The following is a 12,801-nucleotide window of genomic DNA, read 5'->3' as shown; positions in this document are numbered from 1 at the left end:
CCCATTAAGTCTAGAGGTTTGCTAGTCTTGACTGTTGACCATACATACCTGCTTTCGAAGAAAAAAAGCACATTTTTATGGAGGGGTTGTTAAATTCTATTTTTGCTTTTCACCTTTTTCTTTTTTGGCCTGTTGAACACTATGAAACCTTTTGACCTATCTACCCACAAATTTTTCTACTTGAGAAAAATTTTTAAAAAATAGCACCACTTTTGAAATATATTTTGAGAAAAAATAAACTGAAGTTATCTCAGAACATTTAAATAACATTTTTAGGTGTGTGCACTGTTGATACTGTACACACTGAGCAAGGGATTAGTAAGTATTGATTGGGGCTATAAAAATGGATTGCATATTTGTTTGTTCCTGAGAGAGAAGAACCCTAGTAGTGGGACATTTGTAGCGCAGGTTAAGGGAGATGGCCAGCTGCATTTAAAAGATAGCCATGCCCTGGGAACATGAGTAGATAGGTCTGTCCCCAGGGGCTGCCTAGAAGGGGCTGTGACCAGCACCCAGAAAAAGGGAGCACAGAACCAAGGGCAACCCATTCTCCAGGTCTGCTGGCAAATACTGGTCACTGTCTCACTGACCCAGTGTGAGGGACCAAAACCAAAAAGCATCAATCGCTGGGTAGAATCTACTTTGGAAATCAGAATAGAATGTAGGGAACTTTTAACATCCTTAAAAGGTTGTAAGAAAACACGGTTTCTATGAAAAGACAAAAATAAACAGAGGAAAAGGAAGGTGGGTAAAGTAAGTTCAAGAAAATTAGATATCAGATGACAAAATTTATGTTTGAAATAGCAAACAGCAGAATGACACTAAAAATAAAGCCAGTTGTGTGGAGATTAAATTTGAGTTTTCCTAGCATGAAGGAAAAAGATGAGAGGAATGTTAAGACAAAAGTATTTTTGAAAAAAGAAAAATTAAGAATGCTTAGGGAGATACATTGGATTCAGTTTTGTTTCAGACAAAAGTCAGCTGACACAAAAGTTACAGGGATATAGAACCATCTAAACAGGAAGATAAAATCTACAAAGGAACAAAAATTAGGCTGGCCTCAGTTCTGCTCTAATGCCAGAAAGCATCAACTGCTTTCCCCAGAAAGTGTGACAAGAACTGTATGCCCAGTCAAGTTGACTTTCATGCATGAAGGCAAAAGAAGACAACACAGAAGAGCAGTAGCTGAGGAAAGTTATTACAGTTTCAGCCCAGGTTGCACAATTTACTTAATTCATGAACTTACGTTCATTCAAACTGAGTAAGGGGTGATCCCTGATTCTTCCTACAATAGCTTCCAATTTTAAAGTTAATTTTTATACGATTATTCGTTAGCTGGAACATCTTTTCCAGTAATGTGTTTAAAAGAAGGGCCATGGTTGTATATTTTTGGAGTTCTCTTCTATCTGGAAATGCTTGCCCAGCAAGCACCCTCTGCGTCTCTCTCTTAACGTGTTTGTTCCCCTAAGTTGGTGCCTATTTGTGTATTCCCAATGTTTGCCACACAGCGGGTGTCAGTGAACACCAGGTCTCATGAGCACAAGCAAAGGGAGCATGAGAGAAAGAGTAGTGGATCTGAACTGCCCTTTTCCCTTGAACTAGTTTCCTCATAAAATTCAGGATTCTCACTAGAAAGGGATGTGGATAAAATCATAGGTCGAAATTTTGCTTTTATTTCAAAAATCAAACCGAAGCATAGTTGTGACCACGGACTACTTCTGAAGGCCTTGTGATATACACAAAAGTTCCATAAGGGTTCCAGTCAGACCCAAAATGACATCAACCAAACCTGTGATTGGCAGAGGGCGCCTCTTTAATCTCCAAGGATTTTTTGAAGTTCTCCACCCTAATTTCTGAATATTGTAAAAAGTAAAAAGCTCTTCTGTTGATAATTTTTCCTTTGAAAATGTTATTAGCAGCAAACAGAACTACTTGTTTTCTTCACTTCATTTTTATGAGCATAGTAATTATATGTCAACGTAATCAAAATTAGAGAGGGGAAAAAACCAAAATCCCCTCATTGCCGTTGCTCATCCATGGAAGACTTACATAAACGTGTTTATGTTATCACTTCTACAGATAACAATAAAATAAGGTCTGTAAATCGTAAATACAGTAGCAGTTCACACATATTTGACACACTTTCCCACAAGGATTCAGTAAACAATAAATATAATTTCCCCTCTTCAAAACAAAAAAAAAGGGGGGATGTATAGGAAAGAAAGATTAATTTACTTGAACACACCATTTTAGTGTGATTTGAAAAGAATTAAAAACCATGAAATTGTATTCACTGAATACTGGCCCATAGTGACTTTTTTTTTAAAAAACCTGGCTTAAATACATAACATCATGGCTTTCTATTAAAATCCTTAAATCTATGAGGATTTGTGGTGGGTAAGACTACGTTAAAAAATTTCTTTTCCTTATTAAGAATTTCATTCACTTAAAAAAAATTCTGACATTTCCCTTCAATGTTAGTTGAAGCCTGATCTATGCTGCCGTGTCCTGTGAAATGAACCTAATTTTCAAAGTGATTAGGAACGCCTGAGTGGCCTTTTAGAGCGCTGCATTTTCCTTCCCTCATGATTCCTGCTGGGTCCTCTTCGCTGAGGCTTTTCCCTGAGTCATATATTTACTGGAAAGGCTACCTAGAGGAGGGAAAGAAACAAAGCCCAACATAAATAAAATAAGCCTCACTTCATTGCAAAATCCATAACATTACTGCTTATCATTAATTATTCACAGAAACTTTTTACATTGGAACTGGTCAGTTGTTTTGAATTAATTAGGCTAGATATAAAAAAGTATACAGTATATGGAACATGATCTATTAAACATAAGCCTAGTCAAGTCTTTTTAAATGTAGACAAGATGCTAGAGGGACATCATTTTAATACAGTTTCAGAAATAAGGTTTACTAATTAAAACCGCACACAGATCAGTTAATACTTTTTGTTCTGGAGTCTAAACAAATAGATCAATGAAACAAGAAAACTGAGAAATTCTTAAGTGATTATGTGTAAGAAAATAGACTGCATTTCAAATTAATAGTAGAAAGTAAGGATTTTTTTCAATAGCTGGTATTGTGTCAAGTAATAATTTGGGGGGTTAGAAATTAGTTTCCTTCCTCACATCATACCCTTGCTCTCCACCTAATTCCAAATGAATTCTAGAATTAAATATTAGGGAGTCAAAGTATAAGAAGTAGTGAATATTGATATAATATTGGGGTGGGGAAGAGTTTTCTAAGCACATCACCACATGCTTTACTTATGAAAAAGGCTTGCTATGCTTAGCAAGAAAGAACTTAACAAATCAATAAAGATGAGCAATAGATATAAATGCTGTATGAAAGAGAAAAAAATAGCATGAGTATATAAAAATTTTCAATATCAACAGGTAATCAAAAAATGGAAATTAAAACAAGACACTAATTTCTGATCAATGCACTGTTTAAAGGAAGAGCAGAAGGACAAAGAGGGTAGAAATTTTGCTAAAGTCATATATATCTTATAATAATTTAAGTATGTCCAAAATTTGTGATTTGACTAAGTATGTTATAAACACAATGTAAGCCTAGGTATGCAGAGGATAATTAATAACACAAAGAAAGCAGGTTATAAATACACACGAATATTACTTTCATAAAAAAATAAAAATTAAAAACAAATGTTTTTTACTCATGAAAAAGCCCCCCACCAATCATGTATACAGGGGTGGACAAAAGTAGGTTTACAGTTGTGAGTATGAAAAACAGTTTATTCTTGTGTTATTATTTATTGTATTATTTCCTTGTATTACAATTATAAACCCACCTTTGACCACCCCTGTATTTGGTGCCTCATTTTCCATATCTGTAAAATCAGTGTGCTAATACCTATGCCCTTGGAGTTATTGTGAAGATTAAAAAAATACATATAAAGAAAATAAAATAGTACCTGACACACAGAAAGTACTCAATAATGTTAAATTGTTATTGCACTGATGTAAAAAGATGGAAAGACTTTACCTCCAAAACCCAGATAGTAGTTAATGCTCTAGAATGGAGCAAGCACAAATGGTCCTTATTTCATTTCAATTAACTACACTTCCTAAATTTTCTAAAGCAAGCATATTAAGTATGCAAATAAAAACCTCTGCTCTCAAAAGCAAATTTTCAAAGCAGGGCATCATCTACCAGAGGTGTCCACCCTGCAGGACGCAAGGGGCCCAGGATGGCTATGAATGTGGTCTTGCGCAAAACTGTACATTTACTTAAAACATTATGAGATCCTTTTGTGATTACATGTCGCAATGTATTTAATGTGCAGCTCAAGACAACTCCTCTTCTAGTGTGGCCCAGAGACATCGAAAGGTTGGACACCCCTGATAGTCAACTCACAGTGAAATGTGAGTGTTACTGGTTAGAAAGAAACAAAGTACTCTGCTGTAGCGTTCATATCACAGAGTGTCTATCAGTCTATAAGCACGTATCTTTGATACTCTGAACTGCACAAAGTGTTGAGGATAGGCTTTTCACATGAGGGGAAACAAACTGGATCACTACCTCATACTTTACACATAATCCAGATGTATTCAGTATCTAAACAGGAAAAACAAAGTTTTAAAGATATTAAAGAAAATATAGAAGGATATCTTTATAACTTCAGGTTAGGGAAAAATTTCTTAAAGATGACTTTAAAATCATGAACCACATGACCATGAAAAAAAAAAGGACTCATAGAAAACCAAACATTTGAATATCTCAAAATTAAAAATTTTGGAGTGGCAACAGACACAGGTTGGAAGACAAAAATACAGTGGAGGAAGGTACCTAGAATGTATATAGAAATGGAGCAGTATTGGGAAGAAATGATGACCCCTTGCAAATTAGTGAGGGAACCATAACGCAACAGGAAAATGAGCAAATGATCTGAACAGGAAATTCACAGAAGAGGAACTCCAATAGGCCAGTAAACACATAAAAAGGAGCGTAGCTTTACCAGAGTCAAGCAAATATACATTAGAACAACACTAAAGTATTCTTCACTAATCAGATATGCAAAAATAGACACTACTGGTGGGAGTGGCAACTGTTTCAACCAAGTAAACGGTAATTTGCGAGCATCTAACTAAACTGAAAATGCAAATAGGCTATGATCTAACAATTTGACTTCTAGGTACACAAACCCTGTAGAATCTCTCCCCTATGCTCAAGGGTACTCACACAAGAATGTTCACACTTTATAACAGCAAAAAATCAGATGCAATCTAAATGCTTGTGTACTAGGTAATGGATACATACAATAGTCTGCATTCATATGATGGAATTCTGTAAAAATATACAGGAACATGTCCAAAATTTTAAGATCATTGTTAAAAACAGATTTGCAAAAGCAGGCCGCAGATAATTTTATACAGAATGCTATCATTTAATTAAGAATTGAAGGGTACCTGAACTCAGTAATGCATGCCTCCGGGATGGAGGGGAATGCGTGGAACAGAACGGGCCTGGGGCGTGGTAGTGAAGGGCACTTACACTATTTTAATCTTTTATTAAAAAAAGATTGAAAAGAGAATGTGAAAAAAAATGCCAATTCTCTAGTAGATGGGTAGTTGTTATATCTTTTTGTTTCTGAAAATGTTAAGAAACCATTCTTTTCTAATAATCTTATTGACTGTATCACCGAGTCATGTAACCTCCTATATATAAAAATAACTCTCAGCATGCTTGAAGAAACTTCAAAACTAGTAAAGTATGAATGAACTTTACATAATCTGGGGGAAGAACATGATATTCATAATATTGTGTAAGCATGACTTGAACCTACCACAAAGTGTGGCTGAGATCAAACTACTAAAAGAAACAAACAAGCAAACAAATGTCTGCATGGCAAAACAAATCATAAATGAGGCTGAAAAAATAAACTGGGGATGGAGGTGGTAAAGGGTGTTGTAACACATTTGACAAAGCAGGAACAAATTTCTATGTAGAAAGAACTGTAAACAAAGATGGCTACTCTAATAAAAAGATATAACATGAAGAAATACAAACAAAAACATGTAAAAAATGTTAGAGTTCCATGGTAATAACAGAAATTCAGGCGGACTGACAAAAAAGACTATGCCAGTGAAGTGAGGGTATGGGAAACAGGTTGTGAATGACTCTCTGGGTTGTAAACAATGACAACCTGGCATTATTGGTACCACTGTTGAAATGTGCATACTTTTAAACCCGTCATTCTAACAAGGAATTTATCTTGAGGATATATACCCAGGCAAATATGCCAATATTCTTTATAGTATTTTATATACATAGTGATCTTCAAACTGTGTACATGTATTCCTGAGCTGACTTAAGAAAAGTGGGCTAGGGGTTTTAAAGAGATTTGATTGCAGCCTCTCAGTTTCTATATGGATTCTTTCTGAAAATGCCTTCACAGCCAAGGCTTTGGCTGGTTCCTAGGAATCACCAATTTCTCCTTCCAATTTCCCTTTCATAATTCTTTTACTGTGTTTGCCCATTTCCTAGGGTGAGATCGCTGTAATGTAAAAGACATATCTCCTAACCATCCAAATCTTAATGTGGTGCATTGTTCTGGCATGAAAAAACCTGGAGAGGTGAGGAGGCAAACAAAGTGATGGCCTGTGATAAAACTCGAATGCCTCTAATAAAAAACCTAGATTTTTGGCTTTTGTAAAATTACAATGATAGCTGATAATCATCACAAATAATTTCTAATGATACACTCCTATGGGATTTTTTGTCATTTAATGAAAGAAAAATAATTAAGAGTCACCATTACAATAAATATTCTATTCCCAAATTGTTAAAAGAATTTCTACTATTTTTAATTTGCTATCATAAACACTACTGAGGTTTCTAGTTATCTACCAACCATAAAAACAAAACAAAACAAAAAATTAGAAACAGTAATGGTAAAGCATACTGTTTTCATTTCTGCAATAAGTAGTATTGGTCTAAATATACAAAGATGTGTTAGGGAAAATCCCATCTATTTCATTAACTGACAGTCATTTCTAGTATGTAAACATAAAAAGTAATTTTAAATAAAAATTTGTAACATTTGCTTTGTTCAATTATATTGTTCTAATAATTGCAAAAACAACTTACACTTTTATACTTTGAAACTTAAAAGCTTAAAATTTAATTTACATAAATATTTTTGTTGCAGGCATTATGATAGGCTGATCAATAAAATGCTTGAAATACATGATAGAAATACATCATCTTAAGATGAAATTCTGTGGAAGTGAAACAAAGGTATCCAAGGAGAAAAAGGTAATGATATAACATTTCTGCAATAATATTTATATTTCACTTGATACATTTAAGGCTGATGTATAATTGTATTTTATAATGCCAATATTTCTATTCCCCCCTCCAGAAATTACCGGTTTTGCAATTACGATGAAAATTTAGATGTCAACTTTAAAAATATACAAAAAGATATACAGATTTTCAATATTTTGTGGAAGAGGATATAAACAATAAAGTTTTGAAGACATTTATCTATCATATATTTGAAAATAGTCCCTTAATCAGGAATGATTAAATAAATGATATAGTCATATATTGAAATATCAAGAATACCTGATACAAAAAGGATGATCTATATTCAAAGGTAGTAAGATCTCCCCATACTATTTTTAAAAATATACTTCTATTATTTTAAACTTACTATCATAAATAGCTCTTTTTAAAAAAAGAGTATAAGTTTTAACATTCTGATCAAGAAAAAAGTTGTATAAGTATACATCATCATGAAGGAGCAAAGATATCCATTAATCTCTTTATAGCACCTTTAATTTTTAAGATTTCAAACCATGAGATTAAAATGGAATGAATAAAGAGACAGGTAGTTTCTTTATAAACATAATTTCCTTTACAAAAATGGGGGAGGATTAAAGATAAAAAAATGTGTTAGTTTCTTGAGATTCTCATACTGCGTGAATTGTTATCTAAGGTCCATAGAGCTAATGCGGAAGAGCAGGGGCTGTCCATACCCACAGGCTCTGCTGAGAGGGAACAGTTTTGGGGAAACCTGATACTGCTTATAGTGGGGACATTTCACATTTGTAACAAGGTAATTTGGGCAAATTTATCAGGGATAAATTTGAGTCTTAACACCTGTCACATACTTATCTGAAGAGTTTAATTGATTGGAAAGAATTGATTTTAACCACATCTAACTTTTTATTTCTGGTATTTAGTAATTTTTTTCTGTAGTAAATTTGAGTTTTACAGTGGCTCAAAAGATTTCTAAATGTCAGTTTCTTACTTAAAAGATCATTAGAAAAACCCTAACTTACTGTCAATTGGTAATACCATTTCTATGTCCAACATCTGTATTTCTACAGCACTTAAAAAATTATAATAAAATTCTACTTTCGAGATATGTAAAACCTATAGCAGGAGCAATGATGACATATCCCTGAAGAAATATTGATGAATCACCACACCCCCACACACCTCTGCTCCGGTCTTGCTATATGCAGGTTAAGTGCTTTTACATGGATTTCTCAACACCTCTGTAAGTCAGGTGGTGGTATTCTTCTTCTTCTTCTTATTATCCCCTTAGAACAGATGAGAAAACTGAGGCAACTGGAGGCTAAATTGGTGTTTCAAGGTTCTGATGCTAGAAATTCTATCACGCCATCTGACTACAAAGCTGATGTTCTTAAACATTTTATCCTTGGCAAAATGAACACTGAAATTAAGCAAGAACCAGTATTTTCCTGTGTAACATGTTCTGGAAACGTCTGTTCAAGGGTGAAGCTTGTAATAACAACACTCTTTTGGCTTGTTTACATATGCTAACCATGTGACCCTCTAACTCTCAGAGGATCCATGGGAAACAATCCCATAAACTGTGTTGGAGTCTGTTTCCCATAGGTTTCCATCTGTTGAAAGTTGCTTCCAGGGGCAGCCTGTCAACCTCCTTTGTCCATCATTCATAGTTGCTCTCACTGTCAATCAAATCGTCTCACAATAGGTCCCATTCTCATTTAACTTCTATTTGATTTTTGGGGCTTCCCCAGCAGCACTTTCCTTGTCTTTAAGTCCATGGGTTCTACTGAGAACAATTATAAAACCTTCCCAGGGAACAGCTGCTCTTGAACTTTCTCACTGAGCCCTCTGTGTCTTCCTTCATCTTTCATGTACACCATTCCTCTTTTGGCTAAGGGTGGCAATTCTTTGAAGATTTCTGTTTCCCTCTGAATGATCTGGCCTCACTCTGCATACAAATTTCAATCCCCATGCCTTTGAAATTTTGATTGTAAAAAGATCTGATGCCACTACAACTGTTTTCTCCAATCATTTAAAAAACCACCAACTGTAAAGTTCAAAGGTCATAAAAATAAATGCCTATTTCTTTTTAGGTGATTTTATATATTTGAGATAATTGACACCGGCAATAACAGAAATGGAAATAGTTAAATAATAATTCCATTTGTTTTTCTCTTGTTAACAACAGTCCAAACAGAGACAAGCAAACATTCCTTAGCCTCCTTAGCTCTCCCAGGGATGCCTGCTGCACCCTGGCCCTGGGGAAAGCGGGGAGGCGCTCCCTTTCCTGCACGCGGAGGCGGCTGCCGCCGGTCTGAGAGCGCTATTTCTAACACATGCTGGGAGAGAGAGTTTTGACTCCTCACACTCTGTAACTAACACAGGCATCTCTCCAATCTAAAGGCAAACAGTTGTTTGCACATTAGCAATAATGATATGTAAAAGCTAAGCATAAAAGATGTGGGTTATTTGACACTGCATACAAAAAATGTCAGGTTGTATCAGTGAAGTTTTAAATTTTCAAAAACTTTTCTCATAAATTATACAAAAGACTCAAGTTCAAAAGACTACGCCTGCTGATATAATTTCCCTCCTTTAACCCTACTTTCTTGAACAAGATGAGAGAGGGAGAGAGGAGAAAGGAAAGGTGAGAGAGAAAGACAGATGGACAGACACACCTCTAAGCAAAGTTACTCCGGATGTCTGCAGGCCAGACTCAGAATGTTTGCATCCAGTTTGTAGTTTCATCCCTTCTTACCCAAAAAGCTGAAAAAAGTTAGTACATTAAAGTTACCTGATTTTTCTTTTTGGCCCCAATTTCCTCCCTTCTGCTTCAGTACTCTAAAGCTCCCTTGAACCACCAGAAAAAGGCCTTCAGAGCCTCCCAGTTTCCCTTACGTTTTGTTATCTGCCCCTAGACCTAGGGACCTGGCACTCTGCACTCACAGCTGAAGGTACACTGCCTGCTATTCCTCTTCCAGCGTTCCTCACCAGAACACGCTCTTATCAGGTTTTTCTCCCCTTCACTCCAAAGAAATGGCTCTTTTCAAAGTCACCAGTGACTTCTGCATTGCCAAATCCCATGCTTCTTTCTCGCCACACCTGCAGATCTATGAGCAGCAATTCATACGAAGGGCCCATTCATTCCTTCTCTTTGAGGCACCTGCTCCATTTGGACTCCAGGACAGAGCTCTCTTGCTGCTTCTGCTCCCTCACTGACCAGCTTTCTCTCTCCTTTATTTTCCACCTGCGTCTGCAAATGCTTTCCTCTTTTCAATCTGCACTTACTTTCTGGGTGATCTCACTCAGACCCTGGCCTTTAAATACTATTATGCATTGACATCACTCAAATTTGTATCTCCAGCCTGGACCTCTGCTCTCAAGAGCAGGATTGTATATCCAATTGGCTAACTTGGCATTTCTACCCAGATATCTAGCAGGTTTCTTAAACCTCAGTGTCTAAAACTAAATGCCCTTTCTACCCCCAATATGCTCTTCCTGAGTGTTCCCCAGCATGAAAATTCCACCTCTGTTCTAGTTGCTCAGACCAAATGTCACTGTCATCTCTGATTTATTTTCTGTCATAGTTTGTTGTTCAACCCATCAAAAATCATATTGGTCCTCCCTTCAAAACACAGTGAAAGTTCTCACTTAACGCTGTCAATAGGTGCTACATGATCCAGACCCACCTACCCTGGCCATATCTCCTACCACCCTTGCCTGCCCATTCCACTCATAACACTAAAGGACAAAAACTGTTTTTTGTTCTGCTGTAACAGTTTAACTCCAATTTCCCCTTGACTTCCTCTTCCTTTGATTCTTTGCTCCAATTTAAACATTACTTTATCAGAGAGGCTGCCTCCCTCTCCAACATTCTTTGTCCTTTTTCCTGCTTTATATTTCTAAGCACCTGTCACGACACGAAATATTTAGGTATGTCTTCTGATGAGAACATAAAGTAAACGAGATCAGGGGCTATGCTGGTTCAATGCTGTAATCCTTAGTGTTTAGGCCCATGCCCTGCAACTAGTAGGTGGATGAGTAGGAGGGCGTAAATATTTGTTAAGAGAGAGAGTGGAGTTCAGACCAACTACTCTCTTTCTTACTTTGGTGCAGTGAACAATCTCTATGAAGAGATGACACTGCTGACAACACAGCGGCAATTTCAAAGCAGAAACAAAAAGCATGGAGGAGCAACAAGTAAGTGAGGACTATGGTTCCTACTCAGGGATGGTATAAGAATCACCTATAACACTTAAAAAATACACAGGCCAAAGCCTAACCCTCTGAAGAATCTGAATCAGGAAATGAAGGTGGGAGCAGGGCAACAGTATTTTTAAAAATTCCCCAAGTGATTCTGATGTCCAATCCCTGTTAAAACCACCTACTCAAAAGAAGCTTCTCAAAAGGCATGTGGTAAACTATGCAGTAAATAAAATAACACACATTTGTTGTTTCCTTTAAACCACATACCTGACTGGGGACTCAAAAATATAGTTGCTTTTTGTTTCTTTTTGTCTTCATGTAAAAGCACTGCCTAAAAAATGAAATACACTGGTTTACAAAATCGAAAAGAATAGCATCCCAAACAGCTTTAAAACCGCCACCATATCCAAGGAGAGCTGAAATTAGGCATGTGGGTGGTAGAACTCTGCAAGCTAACTGAAAAGCAAGACACAGATGCTGGAATCCTTAAAGCACGCCCTGCCATCCCGGGCACAGCAAGCCTTCTCACCACACTGTGCTGAAGGCAGAAGGAGGAAGCCAGGGGGTTAGCCAGAAGGAAGGAGTCAGGGCCTAGGCGTGCCCAGCACCTCACCTGCCTGGCACAGAGCTGCTAGCACCCAGTAAATGTTTGCTGAGCAGACAGATGATGGACGGTCTTTTTGCTCAGGTCCGAGCTAGGTTTACCTGAACAAATGCGTCAGTTGGTCTCAAAGGACTAGCTGAAGAAGGGGATCCAAATATACAATCGGATTTAAACATACCTAAGAAAGAAATCGGCACTTTTTGTTCCTACTTTAAATTCAAAGCAGTAGCCCTATCTTCAAACTTTTACAGAGAGGTTTCTTTCTCTCCTTTTTTTAAAGTTTGACTTTCTTTTCCAAATTTTATTTTTGATTTTTAGAGGGGGGGGGGGAGGGAGGAAGAAAGTGAGGGAGAGAAATGTCAATCAGGCTGCCTTCCACACGCACCCTTACGAGGACCAACCAGCAACGACAACCCAGGCATGAGCCCTGACTGGGAATCGAATGGGTGAGCTCTTGGTTCATGGGACACAGAGAGACTTTCTGTTGATATGACGGGGGCTCCACTCACTATACTGTGTGGACTAAATAAAAATATATTTAAGAAACCAGAGGGAGCAGCATAATCTTTAGACAGGAAGAAGCAGCTAATTAGTTATAACTGCTACTAGAGGAAATTCACCACACTCTAGCCCCACTCCTCCCTTCTTATTTTACTTTTACAATATATGATGACTATTTGATTTGATGTATAAATAT

The 12,801-nt window shown here is 36.7% G+C and overlaps 1 protein-coding gene across 4 annotated transcripts in view; it reads right to left on the bottom strand.

The window, feature by feature from the left end:
* Positions 1–1,289: 1,289 nt before the first annotated feature.
* TUT7 (terminal uridylyl transferase 7) overlaps positions 1,290–12,801 on the bottom strand; it is a 52,340-nt gene continuing 40,828 nt past the window's right edge. For 3 of the 4 annotated variants that reach the window (XM_054582937.1, XM_054582939.1, XM_054582938.1), the window contains exon 27: positions 1,290–2,651. In XM_054582937.1, coding sequence (XP_054438912.1) covers positions 2,584–2,651 — 68 coding nt within the window. In that variant the 3' untranslated portion in view covers positions 1,290–2,583. Of the gene's footprint in view, positions 2,652–11,767; positions 11,832–12,801 lie in introns of all 4 variants that reach the window. The other variant, XM_054582940.1, reaches the window with a different exon arrangement.

Source organism: Pteronotus mesoamericanus, unplaced genomic scaffold, assembly GCF_021234165.1.
Source record: "Pteronotus mesoamericanus isolate MK-2021 breed Mesoamerican mustached bat unplaced genomic scaffold, CSHL_Meso_final contig_73, whole genome shotgun sequence".
Classification (NCBI taxonomy): Eukaryota; Metazoa; Chordata; class Mammalia; order Chiroptera; family Mormoopidae; genus Pteronotus; species Pteronotus mesoamericanus.
The sequence above is the reverse complement of the archived record's forward strand: the minus strand, read 5'-3'. Positions and strand labels throughout refer to the sequence as shown.